Raw genomic sequence first — 25,540 nt, 5'->3', positions numbered from 1 at the left:
TTGCTTTTTGGTCCAGTATTTCCTTATTGTGCCCAACTCCTTTATGAATGGTAATGTATAGTCTGTGCCATTTTATGTTGCAGGTAATAATTTGCCTTTTTATTTTACAGGGGCTTACCATTAAGAGATGGCCTTGAGTCTCAGAAAAGACTTTGAACGTTCAACTTTTAAACAGTGCTGAGACCGAAAGACTATGGGAGACTTTTGAATTTGGACTAAATGCATTTTACACTATGATATGGCCACCAGCCTATGGGGGCCAGGAAGTGTAATGTGATTGTTCGAATGAGAATGGACAGCCCCGAAAGGTCCATGTGTCTATGTACTAGGTCCTTATTGGTAGTACTACTGTTCAGGGAGTTAACCTGGGCCTTATCGGAGGAGGAGCATCACTGGTCTGGGGTTTCAAAAGGCTTACGTCATTCCCAGCGTGCGCTCCGCCTCCTGCTTATGGACCAAGATGTGACTCTCAGTTGCTGCTCCAGCCACCTGCTGCTGAGCCTCCCTCCACCATCACAGACTCTAACCCTTGGAGCCATAGCCACATTAACCTCTTCTTTTGTAAGTTTCCTTGGTTGTGGTGTCTTGTCACAGCTACAGAAAAGAAACTAATACACCAGGTATATTATGCCAAGTGCAACAAAAAGACCCAACTTTTTTTTTTCACAGTAATTTTCTACAACACTGCGTGTGTGTGCATGTAATATGTACATGTTTCACATGTATGGGCATGTATGTATGCAGGTGCGCTCATCCATATATCCATGTGTGGTGGCCAGAAGTTAATATCAGGTGTCTTCTTCTATCATTCTCCACCTAATTTTTTGAAGCAGGGTCTCTCGCTGTACCTGGAGTTCATCAGTTTGACTAGACATCCCCCTAGTGCTGGGGTGAAGCACATCTACACAGGACTGTGTCTGGCTTTTTTGTGGGGGAGCTCAGGTTCTCAAGGTTGTGCAGTGGGCACTTCACTAACTGAGGCAACTCCTTAGTCTCCTTCTAACAATTGTGTGTGGTTTTTCCTTAATAATTTTAAAGATCGTGAAGGTGGGAAGCAGGGCAGCCTGAGTTCATCAGTGCCCGTACCCGGTAGGCACACAATAAAGATATATAGATTAACCAGAAAGACTCTGTGGCCTCAAGTCACAGAGGATGGGGACATGAACAAAGCATGTGGCTGCAAGTGCCTCCCAGCATGACTACCCCCTGCCCTTCCCTGCTCCCCAGGCCACGCCATGGCTTTAACACACTTACGTAATAAAGAGACACCTTCAGTCAATCATCTCTTTCCTATACCTATTGCTGATTGCTGCCGAAGGCTTTGGAATAGTCGCAGGGTGATGCCTCAAGGTGGCTTAAAGGACACTGAGTTCACAAACAAAGGGACACCTATCTGGTCTTTCGAGAAAGGCAGGGAGTATGTCCCTCCTCCCATTTCCCCAACTTTCCCTCAAGCCCCCCAGGTGCTCCTTCCCCACCCCACAGTCTTCGGTGGGAAGATGGATCTGGTACCTCGTGGTCAATGTCCCCGTGGCTGTTTTCCAGCTCTGGGCTCATCTTAACTTCCTGAGAATCACTCTTCCCACCTGAAAATGAGAAATGATTCCCATCCAAGAAGAAGTTCCTCATGAAATGGGACATGATCTCCCACAGTGGCCACGGTTAGCTTGTGTTTACTCCTATTCTGAAAACCAAAGAAGGTGAAGGCCCATGATGCTGACAGCCCATCACTTCTGTAACCCCTGCCCGTACACCCCAAGTAAGAGACTGCCTCTCCTCACTTCCCCTGGATTCATTCTCTCCTCCTCCCCGCTTTCCTCCATGTTCTCACCTAGCATTTCTCACCTACCCCACCACCTCAACACAGCGTCCACCCAGCAATGCCCATGCTAAGCCCAGCTGTATCTCAGTGATCCATGTCCTCCTGTCTCTGCTGTCCCAGGAGCACCCGCTTGGCCCTCCTGTCTTCACTCTTTTAGTCAGGATGTTGCTGAGAGGGGAGAAGGAGCAATGGAGAGCGAAGAGAAGATGGCCCTCTTGTTTGGCTGGATTCAGCACCGGCTTTGTCTCACACCTGCGTTAGTCTCACGTCCACAGTATGAAACAATCGCACAGTGCACAGCAGGCCATGGTCCCCACGCTGCCCCTGTGCAGCATTTCACCCCTCATGCAGCGCTGATTGCTCTCTGATGTCTGAAAACATCTGAACTTACAATCCTTGAATAGACTTTAAGCGCCGGGTTCATGGTTGACTTTCCTTTTATTGTGCTCTTTTGGAGAGGGTTTCTAAAGCAAAATGAGTCAATCAATGAATTAATCCATTCACACCTTACTACCCAAAGATAAACATCACTAGCATGCTAGCAGGTAACTTGCCAATATTCTATATTAATTTATCACACGCATCATTTTAAACGAGAAGGCAGCAGCGCCTGCTCCTATTGGGCGCTTCTCCGTTTAAGGCCGTATTGCAAATACCTTTCTGTGTTATTAACTGTCATTGCACATGTTCTGAGTGTTTCTATGAGTAGGTAGGGTATTCATCCAATTGCTGTAACAGAGGCCATAACAATGGCTTAAACACAGCTGTTTATGACCCTCTGAAGTGGATGCCCATGGCACCATAGTTCTGCTCTGCCCTGTGAGACTGTCCAACCTACTTGTTACCTTCTCTCTACCATCCCCGAGGCAGAGCCACTATCCATGTGGTCTAAGAGTTCACACCAGTTTGCATTGCAGTGCCCAGAGAGATGGGAAAGGGGCCCCAAAAGACATAGCCATCCTTAAAGAATACACTCTTTCCAGGCTCTGAAGCTGTTCTCTCTGCTTTCATCCCATTAGCCACGGTGATGACCACACCCCATTGGTCGGGAAGCTAAGAAACCATGTCTTGGCATGCACACGCTCTGATACAGATAGGCAGACAGACAGATCAGCAGAGGTTAGCAGTCCAGACAGAAGCTGCCAAGCACCCAAGTATCTGGAAGCTGACTAGGGAGGGCCAGGAGGCGGCAGTCAGCAGTCCAAGGCCAAAGGACTCCTAGTAGGGGGTTAGAAGGCTATGGAGATAAGCAAGGTCAAATGTCACAGGTGTTAGGAGCCCAGGCCACTTCTCCTCCAGGCAAAGTCAAATAGCATGAGTTCAGCAAGCAGTAGACTGGGCTTCTGAGTCTGTCAGTGCCTTTCCTAGGTCCAAGGAGCTGTTACCAGCAGATGGGGCTGTCTGCCTATAGTCCTGAAGAAAGCTCCCTCAGTGACCAGAGTTCTTCGGTGACTAGGCAGTAATGTAAACCCTACAAAGTGTTAGTTCAGAAAAGCGGCTAGTGCCAAGTGGGGAGGGGACAGCCATCTAGCCAGCACTATGCTGGGAAGCACAGGAGTGGAGGCAGACAGTGATTTCTCCGCCCCCAGCATTTTCTCAGCTCTATGTCCCTAGATGGGACCAAGACAAAGGCACAAATCAACCGTGCAAAACTCTGGAACAGACAACGCTGCAGCCCTGCAGTCAAGAGTCACCCAGCTCAGAATCACGCCCATCGGTTTCATTCATAACCACCAGCTGCCGCTAGGTGGCACCAAACTGCAAAGGGGAGCAGTTCCTTAGTCTTAGCTGCAGTGGCTCCTTCAGGACAAGGCAGGAGCTGCTCTGCTCAGGGTGTTCCTGGCTCCTGTCTTGGCCCTGGTGCAGAGTGGAGCTCAGACAATGTGCACATGTCTGTGGACTGGAGGGAGGGTGGAAGGATGGGTGGATGGAAGGGAGGGTGGGTGGATAGAGGGGTGGATGGGTGGGTAGGTGGATGGAAGGGAGGGTGGGTAGATAGATGGGTGGATGGGTGGGTAGGTGGATGGAAGGGAGGGTAGGTAGACAGATGGATGGGTGGGTGGGTGGATGGATGGATGGGTGGGTGGGTGGATGGACGGGTGGGTGGGTGGACGGATTGGAGGGAGGGTGGAAGGATGGGTAGATGGGTGGGTGGGTGGATGAGTGGGTGGGTGGATGGATGGATGGATGGAGAAGCAAGTGAACAGAGTTGATTTTTCTCCCTGAGGGACTGGACACTACTCCTTCTTTAGAGTAGACACTGTAATGAAGCCGTCTATGTGCCTGCCCAGGCCTTTCTAGATGTCTTGTTCTCTCACTTCACAGGGGTGCTGTGATCGGAAAGAGAGGGTGACGGTTGCACAAACTGGTGGGGACCGGGTCTTTTACCCTGTTCCAGAGAATAAAGAGCAAGAGGGCACTGGGCATGTCTCACACTGCATCTATGTCCCCTGGGGCAATCGGAGAAAAGGCTTCCCTGCAGCCACGCAGCCAACCAGCTGGCCAGCCCTGTCGAGCACCCTTCCTTCCCCACCCATCATTACAGAAGATCACCTGTGACTGGCCTTCAAGACTCAGGCCATTGGTCTCACTTCATCTTGTCTCAGCTCCAAGTCATTTCCTTAAGGTTTCCTGGACCTTGCCTTCCAACATTCCGGAGCCTTTCCTGCTTTGAGTTCCTTCTTGGGAATTCTTTTGCATGTTTTGTGGGTACATGCTGAGAGCTCTTCTCTGGTGGCATGCCAGCCGCATGGTGTACCCTGACATCTACATCAGAATCCTGCACACTGAAATTTGTAATCTAAATCAACCCTCAAGCCCTCTCTGACAGGGCCAGCACCAGGAAGCCCCTGGTCCTCTCAACCATCCTTAACCAGAACTCCCCACCACAAGGTGAGTATTTGGGTTTTTGTTTGCTTTGAAGAAAGAATTTCTAGGGGCTGGAGAGATGGCTCATCAGTTAAGGGTACTGGCTGCTCTTCCAGAGGTCCTGAGTTCAATTCCCAGCAACCACATGGTGGCTCACAACCATTCACAATGAGATCTGGTGCCCTCTTCTGGCCTGCAGGCAGAACACTGTATACATAATAAATAAATAAACCTTAAAAAAAAAAAAAGATTTCCTTTAAAAAAAAGAAAGAAAGAAAGAATTTCTAACTTTATTGAGGCCTGATTGACAAACAAAAAGTGACTTATATTTAAGGTACATAGTATGTTGCATGTATATGTGAGTTGGTATTTAATCAACATAACTGTCATTTTACAAGTTCCTTTTTTAATAAAAATGGTTAGCATACTTATGATACCCTTACTCCTAAAATGTCAAACATCTGATACAATGTTTTGACCTACAATCACCATGCTGTGCATTACAGCCCCAGAATTTGGTGGCTCTGCACACAAAAATGGGCCCCTGGGCTGACAAGCACCGTTTCTCCAAACCCCAGATGCCGCCAAACCTACAGTGCTGTCTGTACTCGATTGAGTGTGGCTTTTTGAAATACCAGGAGAAGCAAGCAATCCTTCCCAGCACACACATTCCCAGTGACCCTGCCAACCTTGACTCTGTAGTCTTCAATCTCAATTCCTTACAGTGGCTAGAATAAACAGACCAATATAGTTGTGGTTTCATTTCTCCATTCAATGAGCCGTTATGAAAGTAGACAAAAAGATGTCCTTCAGCGACACCTCCAGGGCCAAGGCCAATGGTGAGGGACCAGGCAGGGTCTCTGCTGATAGGAACCTCGAGATTCAGGTTTCATTAACTGTAATTCTGGCTGGCTTTGCCCAGAAATCCCATCATTTATTCATTCCTTTGCCTTTGGCTCTAAGCCTGCCACCCTGGCCGGATGGTTGCCCTTCTGGAGAGTCACCAGGAGCCCAGGGACAGGGACAATGGAAATTTCCCAAGGGCCAGGTGCCTGGAGCTGTTGATCATCTTCACAGACAACTTTTACAGTAAACTCAGAAAGCCAACAAGCCATGTAAAAGGCACCTCCCTTCTCTCATGGTTTTTTTCAAGTTTTTATGGGTTTATTCAGTTTATTGTTTCTGTAGTTTATAATATATTTGGGGGGGGACTTTTTTGCAGAATAGGGAGACTTCTCACCCCATTTTCTGTTGACATTTTCACAGTGTGTCAGAGCTCCTCATGCAAATACTACACCACTGTATGTAAGGGACTTGAACATCCATGGATTTTTAGCATTTGTGTACATCTGGGAACCCAAGGGGTCCTGAAGAGTAAATGCATGCAAATAAAATCCACAGACTGCCCCTGCAATCACCCAGCATGATGGCTTACCTTCACTTACAGACTTTTATTTTTCTGAGACTTCTGCACACTGTGGTGGCCTGTGGTTAGTGAGGGGAGGGTTGGAGGTGGGAACTCCTTTGGGCCTCTGACATCCAGTGAGATTTGTGAAGGCTGTACCAGCTGCAGAAAAGGTGGGTGGACACTGGAAAAGTGTAGGCCACAGGTGACACTGGACTCTGAAATGTCACTCACAGCTGATCCCAGAGAGCCCAAGCCCCAGAAGAAGAGCCAACCTCTCTGTGTGGGTTTTCTGGCTCAGTCAAAGGCTAATCTTAGGCTCATGAAAACCTGGAGAAGGCGTCGGCAAGCAGGGACTTACCTGACTCCTAATAACAGTCAAGGGGCTACCACACATGCGTCTAGCTATTGGATCAGCAAGCTGTAATCACATCCAAAGGGTTTAGATACGGCAAGGTATCTGCCAGGGCCCATCTGCAGTGGGTGGCAGGGTCTATGTAAGGCTGCTAAAGAAGCCATCCCCAGTTGTGGAATAGAGAAGGTTCTCTCTGGGTACACTGGTGGCCAGGAGCCGAGGCACCCGTAGGCCAAGGCAAGTGACTGTCACTGAGCTCCACAGAGCTCCAGGCCTCACAGAAGGTAGGGGAGGCAGGTAAGCCATAGAGAATAGAGGGACAGTGCTGGGGCAGGGACCAGACATGCCACCCCCTCCCCAACCACTGCTATCAATTCCTGGGTACGTGACTAGAAATGACTGAGCTTGGGCTGTAGCTCAGGAACTCGGCCTTCAGTGAGGCCCTGCAGGACACTGCTGGGGAACTGTGACTGACAGAGAGGGCAGAGCCTAGGGGGAAGTGGGAAGGGTATGAGCCAAGTCCCCTCTCTATCAGGGTAGATGGGGGACAAGAATGCTGTTACAATGCAGAGAGTAACCCCTCTTCCCAACAAAAGGTCATCACCCAGCTCCAAGAGCCAGTGGGAAACCGGGCTCCAGGGCCAGCATGCCCATTCACTCACTCATGCATTCACACACATTGCCTGCGTGCCAGCTCTCAGGTCCTCTCTGCTACCTGTTTCCCCTGCCCCAAGTGCACACACAGGGTACCTCCTCTCCCTTCTGATAGCCCTATTCTGCCCCCTCAACTTCGTTAAGTAGAAGCCCTATCCCAAATGCAGCTCTCTGCCAGGCCCATCTGCAGAACTTCTGCCCCAGCCCACACCATCTTCATTACCGATGAGCTGTTGACTCCTCCTTCACTAGAGTTGAGGGTCAATTTCCCTTCTGTCCACTCAACAGCACCTTGCTCCTCTGGAGCCACTGAGAGATGCAGTATTCCACACTCTATACCTGCAATGTGCTGGTCACTCAGAGAGGCAAAGGAATTTCCCTAAGACCACACGACTGGTTGAAAGGGGTGAGACTCAAACATAAGACTTTGACCTTGTCCTCAGTGTAAGAGGTCTGAGACATCACTGCCTTCACTTAAGAGTCGAGAGGACCTGGGAGACAGTCTTCAAATGGCATCTTAGGTTGGTTTGGGAACCAGAAAATTGAGTGGCCTTAAGTGAAAAGTGCCCTGGAGGAACTGGTAGGACCTCCATCATGTATTTTTTTGTTTTTGTTTTCTGGTTTTTTTTTTTTTTTTTTTTTTTTTTGAGACAAGGTTTCTCTGTGTAGCCCTAGCTGTCCTGGAATTCGTTCTGTAAACCAGGCTGGCTTCGAACTCAGCTCTGCCTCTTGAGTGCCAAGATTCATGATGTGTGCCACCAGCCACCATCACCCAGCTTTTTTTTTTCCTTTCAAAACTGTATATGCAGTAAAGAGTATTAGAAAGGATGAAATCCTGTCATTGGTGGCTGCAGGGACAGAACTGGAGCATTTTGTTTAGTGAAATAAGCCAGGCAGAGAAAACCAAGTACTGCGTGTGCTCATCCATCTGTGGAAGCCAGAAGCCTGATCTCACAAAGGCAGAGAGTAGAACAGCCGTTACCTGAGGCTGGAAAGGGATGGGGTGAGCGGGATAGAGGAAGGCTGGGTAACAGGCACCAGAAGGTAGCTTTGTACGTGGAACACATTCCAGTGGGTGGTGGGCAGCACCTCAGCTCACAACTCACGCAGAAGTTTATAAACCATGTAGAGAGGAAGAGCTCACAGCTTCCTAAGTGAAAGGGAAACATTTACTGCCCAGATTTGACCTACACATACGATGTACCAAGTAGCCACACTGTACCCCACAACTACTCTCATTATCACGTGTTAATTTAGTAATAAGACAGAAAGAGACAAGTAAAAAGCCTTTAGTGGCAACCATTCATCTTAAGGCAAACTGAACGGCGAGTCATGGCCTCCCGCCTCAGCAGACCCAAGCCCATGCACATATATATGATGGAAATGCAACCCAATGCATGCTTCCTTCGTCTTTGCGCATCAACGATGCAGAAGACCTTCAGTTTGTGCTGCCCAACAGAAACCCAGGGGTCAGCACTCCTGGACACCATTACTGATAAGTTCCTGTGGCATCAAGGGGCTCTGTCTCACTGTGTGGCCTGTGCCTCAGTTTCTCCATCTGTACAATAGCACTTGTGCTGCTTAATTTTTGCCAACTCGATACAAATTAGAAGTACCTGGGAAGAGACAACCTCAAGTGAGGAACTGCCTCCATCAGACTGGCTTGTGAACATGTCCGTTGGACATTTTCTTGAGTAATCATTGATGTAGGAGGGCCCAGCCCAATACAGGCAGTGTCACCCCTGGGCAGGTAGGGTTGAGTTGTATAAGAGAGCAGATCAGCAGAGCAAGCCATGGGGAACAGGCCACTAAGCAGTGTTCCCCCATGGTCGTGGTCTCTACTTTAGTTCCTGCCTTGAGTTTTTGCCCTGACTTTCAACAATGAACTGTAACCTGAGAGCTAAATAAACCCTTTCCTCCCCAAGCTGCTTTTAGTTAGAGTTTTATCACAGCAATGAAATACTAACTAGGATGGTGATAATGATGTATACACCTCCCAGGCCTGTGGAGAGTACTAGACTCGTGTGTTCTGACAGGAATGTGCTGAATCTCTTAGCCCACGTCAGCTTTCCCAACAGCTGGACATATGCTGCCCCTCTACATTTTAAAAAATGAGTCCAAGCCGGGTGGTGGTGGCGCACGCCTTTTAGTCCCAGCACTCAGGAGTTCGAGGTCAGCCTGGTTTACAAAGTGAGTTCCAGGACAGGTTCCAAAGCTACACAGAGAAACCCTGTCTCAAAACAACAAAAACAAACAAAACAAAACAAAACAAAACAAAAAAATAAGTCCAGCAACACAGGGCTCATTGCTTCGCTGGTGTTCTGTCTCCACTCCCAGATGCCAATCCCTCCTGTTCCACCATGGCAGTTTTATCGCATCCATGATCTGTTACTGACTTCACGTTTTTTCTTCCAATTCCTTCCACTGGTCATCAAACACTTATTTTAAATGACAGATGTTTTATAACAAGATCGTTGACTTAGTGTCCATTCGTTCATGAGGATAGACACAAAATAAACACAGGTGATATTCCAATGGCGGGCAGCACACAGGGCAGTTTCTGAATACCATTCTCCACTGAATCAGGGGCCAGTCTTGCAAAGGTTATACAAGTTCAAAATCATTCCAGAATAAACAGTTTAAAATGAGGACAGGGAAGGGTAAAAGGAAGAGGAGGAGACACAACTCCCTAGAAAGATGACCAACCACTCCTTAGAGAGATGGCCAATGGCTGGTTCCAGCAAGGGCAGATAAGTAACAAGGAGTCAGTGCCAGGAGGAAAGGAGGCAGCCCATGGGGCGCATCAAAGGCTGCCAGAGCCAGCTCAGAGTAGTCATAGCCACAACTGGGTCTGTCTGAACCTCAAAATAAAAGACAGCATCAATGGATTATAATCTACCAAATAACATAGGATGCTATTCGTCCATTCTGATGTAAGTACATAAATAATAGAGCCAGCTCCTCCTTCCAGTAAATGCCAATAAATGTGAATGATAGAGTCAAAGGATGCTTTGGCAGGCACCATGGTCATAATGGATTTAGGAAAAAAGCATCAATGAAGGTTAAAACAGTGGGTAAAAGTCTGATGAGGAACAAAATACTCATTTATTTAAAAAAAATCCCCACGTGTCACCTACTAAGCTCAGAGGGAACAAGAATTGCTGATGGTGAAGGAGTCTTGAGGAGCCCACCATACACAGGACCCAACAGGAGCATCAGCCGTCCAGGGACAGATGGACTGCACTGGAGGCGCCTCTCCAGGTCAGTTCACCCGATGACAAGGACACACTGTACAGCCTCATCCTGTGATGGGCACAGGGGATGAGGACAGTGGGTGCTGTCTTAGCCACAGGTGGCTACAGATGGAGACCAAACCCAGTGCTGTGGTTCTGAGCAGACAGGCAAGCAGCTGCAGAGGATGCCTGAGTCCGGATGGCCAGGGAAAGCCGCCTGAGTCCGGATGGCCAGGGAAAGCCGCCTGAGTCCGGATGGCCAGGGAAAGCCGCCTGTGGCCGCGTCTCAAATGCTAGGATTTGATGTTGGATGTGCTTGCCCACTAACTACTGTGGCTGTTTAAGAGACTGTCTTGTTTTTGAGGAAAACAGACACACTGAAGGGTCAAGGTGCACGGGAAGCAGTCTGGTATGGAGCTATGACTTAGCTCCAAGACTCAGGGGAGTGGGCTGTGGAGAGAGGAAGGAGGACAAGAAGAGAGAGAAAGTATAGGGAGAGAAGCAGGAAGGGAGGGGAGAGGAGAGGGAAGCTGACACCTCTGGATCTGTTTTTAAAAAGACTTTAGGGGATATCTTTTGTTATTCTTTGACAATTTCATCCAGGTATACAATGTATCTCGGCCACCTCTACCCCCATTTTTTCTTTCCCACTTCCCCCACACCCACAAACAGGTCCCCTACCTTCACATCCTTCTCTCTCCTCTTAACCTCTTTTACAGGTGGCTTTTTTTGTTTGTTTTGTTTTGCACTGAGTGATACCTTCTAATACAACATTTTAAGTTCATTAATGACTTTTCCATTGTATCTCTGTCATTATTTTCTTAGTGGTTGTTCCAGGGCTTAGGACACACACACTAACACCAGAATCTCCTGCAAACTTACACTATGTACAAAAACATTACTTCCATAATGCTCTCTCCTCTCCCACTTTATATAATATTATGTTAAAAACAATACATTTTGATAATTATGACTTCATCAGTCATCATTTAACCAAGCCACTTCATCAGTTTTGCCCCACCCACCTCTTTTGTGACATTTTAGCAAATGTATTAAACATATATTACATTTCTGCGTATCCAAGGACAGCAAAGCACTAGATACCCATTAGTTTGTACAGCTCCCTTTAACAGTTTAGAGAGGCAAAGAGAAATATACACCGTACAGCATTCCCTATCATTTTGTATACTCACTTGCAAGTGTTCTCTGTGTGGCCTTGAATTGTTTCAGATGGAGTCCTGGAAAGCAGCATTTAGTTTTTCTTGCTAGCTCTATTAACAACTTCTACTTGGTTTTGCTTAAAAAGTCTATTGCGATTTTACAATAGAACATGATCTTCTGGGACAAATGCTGGCTTGATTGTTGTTGTTATTCCTTTGTCTGTTGTCAACTGGCCTCCACTGATGCTTTTTCCTGAGAAACAACGTCTGTGCCCCTCCTCTTTCCGGCTCTGCGTATAGACATGTTGATCACTGAGAACTGTTTTACCCAAGACTGTCATACAGTTTCCTTGACCTAAACTTGCCTTGTCTCTCTCTTCCCACTTCAAGGCTAACAGCAGACACTCACCAGCTGCCACAACCAGAAACATCAGACCAGGAAAGAAAAGAAGTAGCGATGGAGTTCCTGTAAGGTTCCAACCCATTTCTCATTATTCCTCATTTGTTAGCACCCCTCTCCCCTTCATTTCTGTTGTGTGTCTGTAACCCCTCCACCCTGGAGCTGAAAAAACTCCCACTTCATCCTTTGGTCACTGGCTAGTCTTTCTTTCTCCCCAGTAGTGGTCTCTTGGGCATTGTTTTTCACGTGGCACAAGCTCTGTGTGCAGACATGACTCTGATAACACCTGGTGTTGTCATCTGTTGTGGGGTATTTGTACACAGTGGGAAGATGTGTTGCTGTGATTGGTGTAACAAAAAGCTGGCCAGCCAATAGCTAGGCAGGAGGATATGCAGGATTTCCGGGGAGAGAAAAGAAGAGATGATTCTAGGCACAAATGAGACACAGAATGAGTTGGACACACAGACTGGGAAAGAAAGGTAAAAAGCCATGAGGCAAAACATAGACTAATATAAATGGGTTAATTGAAGTTATAGGAGCTAGTGGGACAAGCCTAAGCTAAGGCCAAGCCTTTATAATTAATAAAAAGTCTCCATGTTGTTATTCGGGAGCTGGCAACCCAAAGAAAAACATGACTACTGTCATCACACTGAGGGTCTATGGTTCACTTCAGACTCACTGTTCTCACCAAGACTTCATAAGTTTGCTTGCATGATACTCATTTTCGATGTGCTGTAAGGACAATTTCCAAAGGCATTATGTGGTTTCATTTGGGAGGCGTTATTCTTCCACTTTCCCCAGTGACAGTGATTTTTGGCTAGTGTATCTGTACATCACTCCCACCCCACTTCCAGACTGATAGAAATTTTTTTTTTATTTTGCAATACAATTCAGTTCTACATATCAGCCACGGATTCCCTTGTTCTCCCCCCCTCCCACCCCCCATTCCCACCTCCTCCAGGGCAAAGCCTTCCCCGTGGACTGAGATCAACCTGGTAGACCCAGTCCAGGTAGGTCCAGTCCCCTCCTCCCAGGCCGAGCCAAGCGATCCTGCATAGGCCCCAGGTTTCAAACAGCCGACTCATGCAATGAGCACAGGACCCGGTCCCACTGCCTGGATGCCTCCCAAACAGATCAAGCCAATCAACTGTCTCACCCATTCAGAGGGCCTGATCCAGTTGGTGACCCCTCAGCCATTGGTTCATAGTTCATGTGTTTCCATTCCTTTGGCTATTTGTCCCTGTGCTTTATCCAACCTTGGTCTCAACAATTCTTGCTCATATAAACCCTCCTCATTCTCGCTAATTGGACTCCCAGAGATCCACCCGGGGCCTAGGCATGAATCTCTGCATCCAGATCCCTCAGTAGTTGGATGGGGTTTCTAGCACGACAATTAGGGTGTTTGGCCATCCCATCACCAGAGTAGGTCAGTTCGGGCTGTATCTCGACCATTGCCAGCAGTCTGTTGTGGGGGTATCTTTGTGGATTTCTGTGGGCCTCTCTAGCACTTTGCTTCTTCCCATTCTCATGTGGTCTTCATTTACCATGGTCTCCTATTCCTTATTCTCCCTCTCTGTTGTTGATCCAGCTGGGATCTCCCGCTCCCCCAAGCTCTCTTTCCCTCGACCCTCGCCCTTCACTACCCCCACTCATGTCCAGGCTGTTCATGTAGATCTCATTCCATTTCTCTGTCATTGGGCGATCCCCGTGTCTTTCTTGGGGTCCTGTTTTCCAGGTAGCCTCCCTGGTGATGTGAGTAGCAGTCCAGTCATCCTTGTTCCACATCTAGTATCCTCCTATGAGTGAGTACATACCATGTTTGTCTTTCTGAGTCTGGGTTACCTCACTCCAAACTGAGAGAAATTTAAGAGCAGTTTTGATGTTGGAAGATTTAACTGTGTACTTCTCCATACTAGGAAAGGGTGTTAAAGAAGAAAACTGTTAATACAAGCAGAAGCAACATTTAATAAAATTCAGCACTGGATTCAAAACTGAGAAGAACATTCCCTTAACCCAATTTAACCATCTATTAGAAAATGGAAGCAACTGTAGTTTTTAAAGCCTCTCTTCAACGGCAGGAAAAAGAGACGGATCAGAAGTGCTGAAACACAATCATCATTACTATAGCTGACCCTAGTGTTACAGAGTAAGTGACAGATCATCAGAGAACAAGTTCAGTAAAGTTGCTAGATACATACAGCGTCAGTTAGCAAAGCCAACTTACAGAGAACCAGGAGACACGTCTTTGTAAATGAGAACATGTACAGTTTTAGAAGGGATAAGATCAGGGTCGGGACTAAGTCTAAGTTGTACACGACTCTACTACAAAATGTGAGATACAATGCAATTACTCCTTTATTAAACAGGTAGTAAAAATGAGTAGCTGTGATTTACTCAGAGATGCATGGAACTCAGCATCATAAATAATCTTCAGCCAGTCCCCACATTTACTGTGATCACAAAATACAAATGACAGGATGATCCATATGTACAGAACAAAGATCTAAGAGCTGTTATACGGTTTGTGACAACCAATTAGAAACCCACATGGTTGGAAGTGGCTTATTGGTAAAGATGAATGGATAAAACTAACAAAATAGAGAGCCCAGAAACATTCCCATAATTACATGGACATAGGACATGATGGCAGTGGTGGCTTAATAAATGTATAAATCAGGGAGGAAGGGATGATCGGTTTTTCAAATGTTAGGGAAATAACTCTCTATATAATTGTATTTAGTCACTTTCCTCATTGCTGACAAATACCCAGACAGAAGAACCTAAGGGAAGAAGGGTTCACTTCGGCTCACAGTTGCAGATGGTAGTCCCCCATGGCAGCCTTCCAGAGGTCCTCTGGTGCATAGCACTGGCAGTCAGAAAGGAGCAGAGAGAACAGAAAGTGGGGCTGGACTGTGAACTTCAAGGACCATACTCAGAGATCCACCTCTGCCAGCAAGACTTTACCTCCAGTTTTTCCACAACCTTCCAAGAATGCCACCAGCTGGAGACCTGGCATTCAAACACACAAGACTATGGTGGGGCACTTCACATTCAAACCACATAGGTAACTAACAAGGCCATTCATGAGACTGTATTTATGACCTTGTTTTCTGAGACAGGTTTCTGTGTAGCCCTGGTTGTCCTGGAACTCACAGAGATCCACCTGCTTCTGCCTCCCGAGTGCTGGGATTAAAGGCATGTGCCACCAGTGCAGAGCTAAGTAGTGGCTTCTTCTTTTTAACAACAAAAAAAAGATTTATTTATTATGTATACAGTGTTCTGTCTGCACATATCCCTGCAGGCCAGAATAGGGCGGCAGATCTCATTACAGATGGTTGTGAGCCACCATGTGGTTGCTGGGAATTGAACTCAGGACCTTTGGAAGAGCAAGCAGTGCTCTTAACCTCTGAGCCATCTCTCCAGCCCAGTAGTGGCTTCTTAATAAGGACACAAAACTGAAAAAAATAAATGTAGAAGCTTCCGGGTGATAAGCAACATAAAGTTGATAGAGGAATGTTCCAATTATCCAGATTTTTATGTGAAAGTAAATGATCCTTAACCTAAACTGAAATTTTGTAAAACATCTAGAACAAAGATAATATAAAATGTGCAAGACCCTTATGAGGAATGTTACCCAAGTATATAAAGGACTTAAATAAAATGAGGCCTATCATAATACTAATGGAAAATTATATTAATTATGAAGAAGTCTATTATCCTCCAATTAATGGATACACTAATGCAATCTTGGCCAAAAAGAGCAACACAACTTTAGTGGAACTTAATAAGCTAATTCTATCATTTGCTTGGAACAGAAAATGCACAAAAATAAGACCCAGAAGAAGAGAGAAAAAGGAAGACTTTCCCACAGTTGGCAAAACAGTGCAAAACCAAATGGTAGCATGTAGAGTGTGAAGGAAAAAAAAGACATGGGGTTTGACGTCAGCTGTGCAGTCCAGTGTGACCATCATCAGCTGTGCAGTGTAGTGTGATCATCAGCTGTGCAGTGCAGTGTGATCATCAGCTAGTGTAACCATCAGCTGTGCAGTGTAGTGTGATCATCAGCTGTGCAGTGCAGTGTGACCATCATCAGCTGTGCAGTGCAGTGTGATCATCAGCTGTGCAGTATGGTGTGATCATCAGCTAGTGTAACCATCAGCTGTGCAGTGTAGTGTGACCATCAGCTGTGCAGTGCAGTGTGACCATCAGCTGTGCAGTGCAGTGTGATCATCAGCTGTGCAGTGTAGTGTGACCATCAGCTGTGCAGTGTAGTGTGATCATCAGCTGTGCAGTGCAGTGTGATCATCAGCTAGTGTAACCATCAGCTGTGCAGTGTAGTGTGATCATCAGCTGTGCAGTGTAGTGTGATCATCAGCTGTGCAGTGCAGTGTGACCATCATCAGCTGTGCAGTGCAGTGTGATCATCAGCTGTGCAGTATGGTGTGATCATCAGCTAGTGTAACCATCAGCTGTGCAGTGTAGTGTGACCATCAGCTGTGCAGTGCAGTGTGACCATCAGCTGTGCAGTGCAGTGTGATCATCAGCTGTGCAGTGCAGTGTGATCATCAGCTGTGCAGACCAGTGTGATCATCAGCTATGCAGTGTAACACGAATTCTAAATAGTCTTCTAATAAAAAACCCAGGAGCCTGATATTGGGGTAAATGCTCAAAGATCAGAGAGACAAAGGAACAAGCCACTGCCATGTTTCACCTCACCAATTCCATGAATCCTCTGACTGAAACCCTCTGAGATCTCACCCGAAAGGCTCCAGCCAAAAAAAGCCTCAAGGTGAAAGGGACGCTTCTGCTGAAAAGCCTTTAGTTCCTGTCTCCTCACGCCTTATACATCTTTCTCCACCCAGCCATCACTTCCTGGGATTAAAGGTGTGTGTGCTTCCCAGTACTGGGATTAAAGGTGTGTGCCACCACTGCCTGGCCTCTGTGTTTAATCTAGTGGCTTGTTCTGTTCTCTGATCTTCAGGCAAATTTAATATGGTACACAATATATCACCACAATACAGTGCAGTGTGATGAATCAAAAGTTGGTGTTTCAAATGGGTGGGGGATGGACTTATTCCATAATGACTTTTCATGTTTGCCTATTTCATAATTGCCCTTCACTTCTGTTTAGAAAACTATGTGAATATGGTATGAATAAGCAAGATACAGCAAAAATCTGCACATAACCAACAAACATGGGAATGTCTGGTGTTCAAGAAGTCAGGGAAATTCAGATTAAAATAAGGTCATTTTCAATCACAAGACTGACTTTAAAATAATCTACCAAGATGGAAACTACCTGGTGTGGGCAAGTAAGGGGAAAGTGAGCCTGTAATGGGTTTAGAGTTGAGTGGTTCAGAGAAATAGAGTTGTATCTCAAGAGTGAAAAGGCCTATATAATGTGAAAGTTAGATATAATAGGAAAATTTTATTCCATTAACATGTGACATACATTAAATAAGTTAGGTGCTAAAACCATCTCTAAAACAGTGTTAAAAAGTATTCATTTATTTCACTCTTAAGTAACAGACCAAAGACAGACATTCTTGACTGGAAGGCAAACTACTCAAACCTTAACAAACACCCTCTCTTGAAACACCAGGAACCCCACTGAGGCTCTCAAACATCCCCACCAGCAGAACAGGGACCTTTCAGGGGAGTGCACACCATGACTCTCTGCTTAAGCTTCAAGCTGGAAGTTTTCCATCTCACTGCCTACAACTGTCATGTGGTCACAATTACCTGCCAGGGAGGCTGAGAAGCAATTATTAGCTGAGCAGTCATGTGTCCAGGTAAAACTCAGAGACGACACTGGAAGGAGCAGCCCACGCCAGTAGCTGTGGAAATGCCCGGGCCACTGCACAGGGCTCTGGAAGAGCAGCAAGACCGGTGTGGGGTGGGAAGGTGGGGACTGCTTGGAGGCTTTTCACAGTGACAATACAGTAAAAAGCTGGTATCTTTGAAAACCCTTTATTTGTAATTATATAACATGTTCAATACATTTAATCTATTTACACTGCACAAAGTATTTAATGTTCAAAAATCCAGATTACAGCACAATGTATAAAGGTGCTGTATGTTATTAAAAACTATTCTAACTCAGAGCTGCTCTCTAAGTTTCTCCCAGGTTGGCTGGATGACCATGTTTACAGAGCACTACCCTGAGACTCAACCCACCCAGGATGGGCAGGGCAGTGGCAGAGCTGAAACATGGATTCCTTGCCTTGCTGCACAATAAGAAACTTTCAACAGCTATTTTTAATTAAAGGAATATCTATGCCTTCTCTAGCTCGATATAACTTAGATCTCAGACATTCCAGGCATAATATACTAATGCTTCACACTAATGAGTCAGGTCAGTACTTCAGCCCAAGAACAAGGGCATCATCATTTCCTTGCAGGCTAATCACTAGAAGAAAAAATAACCAAAGGGCTCCAGAAACAAACAGGCATTGGGACTTCCTTCTGAGCCAGGTATGAATGTTTAGAACTTATTGACCGAGTTAAACAACGTCTTCTACGATCTTTAGATAATGATGACAGAGAACAGAAAGCAGACTCTTCTTTGAGATCCATATATGTGTGTGTATATGGAATGTATGTGTATATGGAACTGGGGTGGAACTTGGTGGGAAAGCACAGGCTTAGCATGCACAAGGCACCAGTCCATCTCCAGAACCATTTAAAACAAACAAACAACAAAAACCAAACCCACTAGTTTAACAGTGCTGCAAAGCATTATTTATAGGTAGTTAATGATCTGATAGGTAACAAGGCTCTTTCTGTATGTGTTTTGTGGGACAGAAACCTTTACAGTTCTGTATCAAGGTACCAAGGTGACCAGATACTGATGAAGTGACTTACGGGCTAAGGTGGGATAAACAGAAGACGTGTTCCCAGCACCAGCAAGAACCAAGGACTCTCTTCTTAAGTAGTATGCTCCCTGACAGCATCTTTTGGATTAAGAAATATATTTGTTCCAAGAAGTAACTCTTAAGTCCCTGGTTTTATGACATAATTCATAATGTTACCAAAATAAAAAACAAAACAAAAAAATTCTCCAAGTATTTTCTTCTTCAAGTTTTAGTTTTGAGGTAGATGACACAGTAAACACTGACTGCAGCCATGCCCTTACACCCAGACACACACATAGACACACAGACACAGGCACAGACACAGACACACACACGATCACTCATCCAGGATTGGTGAGCCGAGGTTCCCATTTGAAAAAGTCTAGGGGCATTGTTGTTCAGCAGTATTCTGGCTTCAGTTTCCAAATCCCTTCACCACCAGGAGTTCTATGAAAACTGCACAGATTTCTCAGTAGTTCTCGGAAGACACAGGACTGTGCCGCAGACAGCTTGGATTCGAACTCCTGTAGGATCTCCTGAGTGCTGGCCTGGCCATCCACCTGGGCCTGGAAAGCAATGAAGTTCCTCATCTCTACCAGAAGGTCGTCATGTTCTGTGCTGGAGGGAGGCAAGGCAGCAGCCTCAGGGAGGTGCCCGTTGTCACTCTCCAGGCGCTCCGGCAGGATGAGGTGGTTTCTTGCTCTCATTCTGGCCAAGAGTGAGGAGGAACTGGGGGCTCCAGACAAAGACGCTCCATCTTCTTTGCCACTAAAGTGCTCAGGGGCAGGAGCTTTCCCCTCCTTCTTCACATTGTTCTAGAAAGAAGACCACACATTAACAAACTGAACCTCCAGCTCATTCCCCTCCCTATTTCCCCAAAGGACCCACAGTATAACGCAAATGCCATGTGGTGAGATGTGGGAGAAAGATCGGGACCCCATCTAATGCCAAGGTAAAGGATGTGGACATGAATCTACCCATTTGTAAAGGGCATTTCCTAAAGACATAAGCAGTGAGGAAGAGAAGTGAAGTAACCTCCTGGACACCAGAGCGTGAGAGCAGAGGGGCTGAGGGAGAGTCGCCTTGCAGGCCCAGCCTGGGCCGATCTTCTAGAGGCCTAGGACCGCTTCGATGGCCACTGACTTGTCCTGCGCTGTCTCCCACATGGACCCTGACCCACACAGTGGGACAACAGCTGGCACTCTCTTCACTTTTCATCCTCCTTCCTTTTTCCCACCCTGCATCTCACGTTTCCTTAAAACAACACAGATCTGACCTGGAAAGGGCCTCAAGCTCCTGCTGCTAAGAGCACAGAACACGGAGTCTGGACAGGGTCTGTGTTCCTAAAGGAGTTCACATTGACCTAAAACTAGAGTGTTAACCCGGGAGTTTTCAAGTCTGAGCATTAGCACGTCCTTCATCAAAAGGCAGAGTGGTGCCCATCCCGCTTTGCCACTGCTGCAGTGTGGTGAAGGATGGTGCTGTGCCCAACATTCAAGGCTCTCTGGCCATTCGGTTTAGACAGTGGTCTCTCTAGAGCCGACGCGTCCCCTCCAGATAGGTGCATATTGATTTTCTAAGCACCAAATGGAGAATCTGCGAGATCTTGTGTTCTAGGAAGTTAGCTGGCCCTTAGATTTATATTAAAGTACACTACAACTCCGAATCTATATTATCAGCTGTCACTATGTCAGTTACAACCATTTTCTTCACATCTAAATGACATTCTCCTGGTCATCCAAGAAAACAGAGAGGCAGCCAGGCTACCCTGGTACCTGAGACTTTTCTGTTAGTGATGAAGAAGGACGTTGCATGGGGAGGTTGGAGTTCCTCTTCTTACCGAACCTATTCCTAAATAAGGAAGAGAGGCAGGTAGATAGGTTAGGTGCTGTGACACAGAAGGCAGAGGGCTTTCAACAGCTAACCCCTCCTGGGAAAACCGCTGCCTTTGGGTCCCCACTCCTGCTCTACCAGTCTTGACTGCTTGCTACACTGCTCTTGTGAGGTGTGAGCACTTCCTCTCAGAGTGAGATCTACTCAGCATCCTCACTCAACACTGGACAGGAGAAAGCATCCTGGGTAATAACTACATAGTAATATGCTAATATTATGATTAGCATAGTAATCACTGATGGCTATAAACTGGCTAATTGTCTTACTAACATTTAGTCATTATTTATATTTCTCACTACTTTAAACATCATCTCTCAAGCAAAACTGATCGCTTCTTCTCCTGAAAGCAGGAAATAAATGAAAGAGAAGAAAGAAAACAGGGCTTTCCCAAGTCACTCAAACCTGACCCACACGATCCTCCCCGAGGGAACTTTTTGTTCCACAGAGACAAGCCTGTCTACCTCAACCACTGGGGCTCCCTGGGAGCATGCCGGGGGGTGGTCTCTTACTTCATTCCTGCTGGTGCACCAGAACTACCCCTGTGGCCGGTCCAGGTGGGGACACCAGATGTTGCCCCCAGGCACTGCTGGCGAGATAACTTGAGAGCTTTCAAGGCATCCTGAGCCACTCGGCTGGCTTCTGCCTCCACCAGCACATAATCCGGGCTGGTCCCATCCACGATGGCGTCATGCTTCACGACGCTGTGCACGCCCACTAACCGGAGTGAGAAAGGAAGAACAGTGGTAACTTAGCCTGCACACTGCAATTCCAGTGTCACAGGAGAAAAAACCACAGCACTTACGGCTGCTATTTTCTGGGTGGCAGTTATGACTTGGAAACTTCACAAACGCTTTCTGTTCACGCTCACCACTACCCTACGAGGGACAGTTATGAATTATCCTTGCTTTAAAATACCCGAAGCAAAATGCTTTTAATCATAATTTTAACATTTAATTCTTCCTAGCTGTACAGTGAGAAAATTAAAATATTAATAAATTCTTCAATGGAGGGAAAACATAAAGCAGAAATAGAGAATTTCAAACAAATTAACATTCAGTGAGAGTGCTACATATCAGAACCATCAAAATACACTTAATAATCAGTGGGAAGTTCATAATCCTGAATGTTTGCCTCAGTGAAAATGAAACAGCGATGCAAGGCGATGCATGCCTATGCATGCCTACAATCCCAGTGCCTGAGAGGCTCCAGCAGAAGGGTCAGAGATTCAAGGCCAGCATGGGACACACAGTGATACTCTCTCAAAAATTAATTAATTCATTAATTAATTGATTAACTAATCAATTAAAATTAAGTGAGGATAAAAATGAAATAAATTTCTAACTAGACACAAATACAAGGAAATAATTATGCTAAAACCTCTCACCAAAATATAATAAAAACAAAAACACTGGAAGAAAATTATAAAACAAAATAATGAAGTTGAGAATAGATCAACTATGGATCTATTTACCTGTTAATAAATAATAATCCTAGATTACTAGAAAAAAGCAGCAAAATGGACAATCACTTAAGGTTAAAGAAAAGAAAATTTTATGGAATAAAGTCGAAAGAGGTAAGTTATCTTTGTAAAAAGGCAAATCTTAAAACTCATTATAGGCGTATTATGTATACCTGTGTGCCAATTTAAAAACCACACAAAATAAGTAACTTTCCAGGAAAACAGACAAGTACTGTATACAGAAAAAATAAAGTTACTGACAATAAAGCTACAGACCAATATTATTATGAACATCAGTGAGAAAATACTAAGCACAATTAAAACACAGGAACCAATAGCCATAAAAATAGAGAATCTCAGGCAAGAGTCATGGGAATCTAAAGTTGGCTAATGTTAAGAAATTCACCATCTAAAAAGCTTTACAATGCTCTTTTCAATGCCATCCATGACAAACTTCACTACCTAGGCCTGTAAAGCCATTCTCCAAATCAGGAATTTCCTTAATAAAACATGTGCCTTACCCTAAGTCCACAATCTTATTCAATGAGTAAACATTACAAGTTATTTCTGCTAGTGATGTCCAGCACCTCTAACATTTATGTAACATTCTGCTAGCATTGTTGGCTACTAAACTAATAATAATAGAAAATCAAAGATGTGACAAAAAGTGAGAAACACAATTTTCCTTTTTGAGTTAGTTCTTCCCTACCCTCACCACCCCCCTTCAAGTGTTCTGCCATTGATCAATATACAACTCCAGTCCCTCTCTCTTTTGAGGTTTTTAATGGATACAAACCTAGAGGGCTCCAGATAATCAATGATAAAATCAAAACAGTAAAACCATTCAGGAAAGAATGAGATATAAAATAAACCTATAACCTTCCAATTAAAAGTAGTTAAAGAACATAATGGTAGGGAAACCCCATATACAATAACAATGAACATAATTCACATGGGGGGGGAGCTGGGAGAAGAGGAAGATAGGGAACAGAGGTTGGTATGTAAAATAAATGAAAAAACTGTTCTTTAAATAAAATTTTTATAAAAGCTTGGAAAGCAGAAGATAAAACTTAAAAAACTTCACAAGAACAAAAAGATATGAGTCAATATATTACTTTTATTCAATTTCACTAATAAAATAAATGCAAAGTAAAATAAAATGAGATGCCACTTAAGAGTCAGGACAGAAGGAAAGGGAACTTATGGGAACAGAGAAGAGAAAGGAGCCTCCCCACTCTAGATTTGACTGCTGAGAAGCAAGAGCCCCAGACAATCCACTCTTGCCTTAAAGGCTGCTGGCACAATGAGTATTCCTTTGGTGCAAATCTACCTTATGACAAATAATACGGACCCTAGCTTGAGGCCTGATGTGTAAGACCTCTTGGTTGGGGGCTCATTCCTCTCCGTAGACATCCAGGAGCATCTCAAACAAAATTGTTATCTTTGTTTACAGGAAGACATCCTAACCTTCCTTGTCAGCAACTGTAATCTGTAATCCGACAGCTGCCCTCAGGAAGCACCTGGTGCTCTCATTTGGGTTTTTCTTTCTTTTTTTTTTTTTTTTTTCTTGGAGCTGAGGACCGAACCCAGGGCCTTGCACTCACTGAGCTAAATCCCCAACCCCTCATTTGGGTGTCTTAACGACTCTGAAGATACTAATTTAAACCCTATCCGAATCCTACACATCACTGCTGTGGGATGGTCTGTATGTCAAATGCTCTGATTGGTCAATAAATAAAACACTGATTGGCCAGTGGCCAGGCAGGAAGTATAGGCGGGACTAACAGAGAGAAGAATTGAGAGAACAGGAAGGTGGGGGAGACAGTGCCAGCAACTGCCATGACTAGCAGCATGTGAAGATGCCGGTGAGCCATGTGGCAAGGTATAGATTTATAGAAATTGATTAATTTAAGCTATAGGAACAATTAGCAAGAAGCCTGCCACAGCCATACAGTTTGTAAGCAATATAAGTCTCTGTGTTTACTTGGTTGGGTCTGAGCGGCTATGGGACTGGCAGGTGACAAAGATTTGTCCTGACTTTGGGCAAGGCAGGAAAACTCTAGCTACACCTCACTATCATTTAAGATGAGACAGGTGGCTGTGGCGTTTGAAGCCCGCATCTGTGCTCTCCAGTACCTTTTCTGAGCAACTCCCTTTCTCATAAACCTCCTGCTTAAACCTAGATTTAAATAGCTTTATTAAATCCCAACTCCCCTTTATACTGGCTAGAACTCAAACTCTTTTGCATTGAAGCCACCAATGAAGCTTAATCTGTGTCAAGGTCCCTAAAAGATTAAGGGAACTCCCCAGGCTGCTGTGGTTGCCAGATAGGAGCTGTACTTCCTACCTCTACCCATCAGATATGGACTTCTACCTGTCTGTCTGTCTATCTACCCCTCAGACATGGTCAACTTATCTATCTATCTATCTATCTATCTATCTATCTATCTATCTATCTATCAATCTACCTACCTACCTACCTACTTACCTACCTACCAACCAACCAACCAACCAACCAACCAACCAACCAACCAGAAATGGAGTCTCTCTGCAGCTCTGGCTGGCCTGGAACTCACAGTCTGTTAGTCTTTGCCTCTCAAGTGCTGGATTAACGGGATGTGCCACAGCTCCTGGCTTCATACATTGATACTGGCAGAAAATAAAGATGTAACACACAGTCCTGATATGGCTATGGAGACAGACTGCTGAGGACAAATGCTAATTATAAATTCCTTTTTTGGGGGGGTACCATCATTTCAAAAACCTAAAAACATCTTCTGATGTAGTGACCTTACTTCTGGGAATTTTCAAGAAGCTGTGTGTCTAGTAGCAGAATAACACATGGACACAAGGTTATTTATCGAGATCCTATGACTGAAAAAAGCTTAGCAGTCTAAGTGTTCAACGTGAAGAAACTATAGTGTGCCCGTGTAACAGCCACAGAAAGGGAGAAGGGTCCCTATGAACTGCTAGGAAGGGACTATCAGGATAGACAAGGCTCTAAAAGGAGGACACACAGTGGATAGCCTTTTGTGTCAGAGTAAGAAAAACACGGACAAAAAGGAACGCGGGGAGGAAATGCCATGAGTTCGTGGGACAAACAAGGGAGGGATGGGGTAGCTGGCAAGTCTTGACTTTTGTAAATGTATGCTTTAGACCAAAAGTAAAATACAATAACGTCAAGAAGCATAAGGGAAATCCTGAAACAGACACAAATAAGTTAATCTAACTGTACTATAAAAGAGAGGGGGGGAAAAACCCAAGAAACTTTTGAATAGTGTTTTGACTAACAACTTCAGATTAGAGATAAAAAGTTATATAAATATTAAACTTTTGTTAGATGTTTTTTGTTGCTGTGGTGGTGGTGGTGGTATGGGCTGTATAGTCTAATACCGTGCATGGTATGATTGTACAACTATGTTATCATGCTGAGAAGG

The 25,540-nt window shown here is 45.2% G+C and overlaps 1 protein-coding gene across 1 annotated transcript in view; it reads right to left on the bottom strand.

The window, feature by feature from the left end:
- Positions 1–13,842: 13,842 nt before the first annotated feature.
- Ercc6 (ERCC excision repair 6, chromatin remodeling factor) overlaps positions 13,843–25,540 on the bottom strand; it is an 82,383-nt gene continuing 70,685 nt past the window's right edge. The window contains exons 19-21 of the mRNA XM_052733903.1: positions 21,154–21,358; positions 20,527–20,602; positions 13,843–19,566 (exon numbers count right to left, since the gene is read on the bottom strand). Of these exons, the coding sequence (XP_052589863.1) occupies positions 19,150–19,566; positions 20,527–20,602; positions 21,154–21,358 (698 nt within the window). The 3' untranslated portion in view covers positions 13,843–19,149. The remainder of the gene's footprint in view (positions 19,567–20,526; positions 20,603–21,153; positions 21,359–25,540) is intronic.

Source organism: Peromyscus californicus, unplaced genomic scaffold, assembly GCF_007827085.1.
Source record: "Peromyscus californicus insignis strain IS unplaced genomic scaffold, ASM782708v3 Scaffold_12__1_contigs__length_115047231, whole genome shotgun sequence".
In the NCBI taxonomy this organism is placed as follows: Eukaryota; Metazoa; Chordata; class Mammalia; order Rodentia; family Cricetidae; genus Peromyscus; species Peromyscus californicus.
The sequence above is the reverse complement of the archived record's forward strand: the minus strand, read 5'-3'. Positions and strand labels throughout refer to the sequence as shown.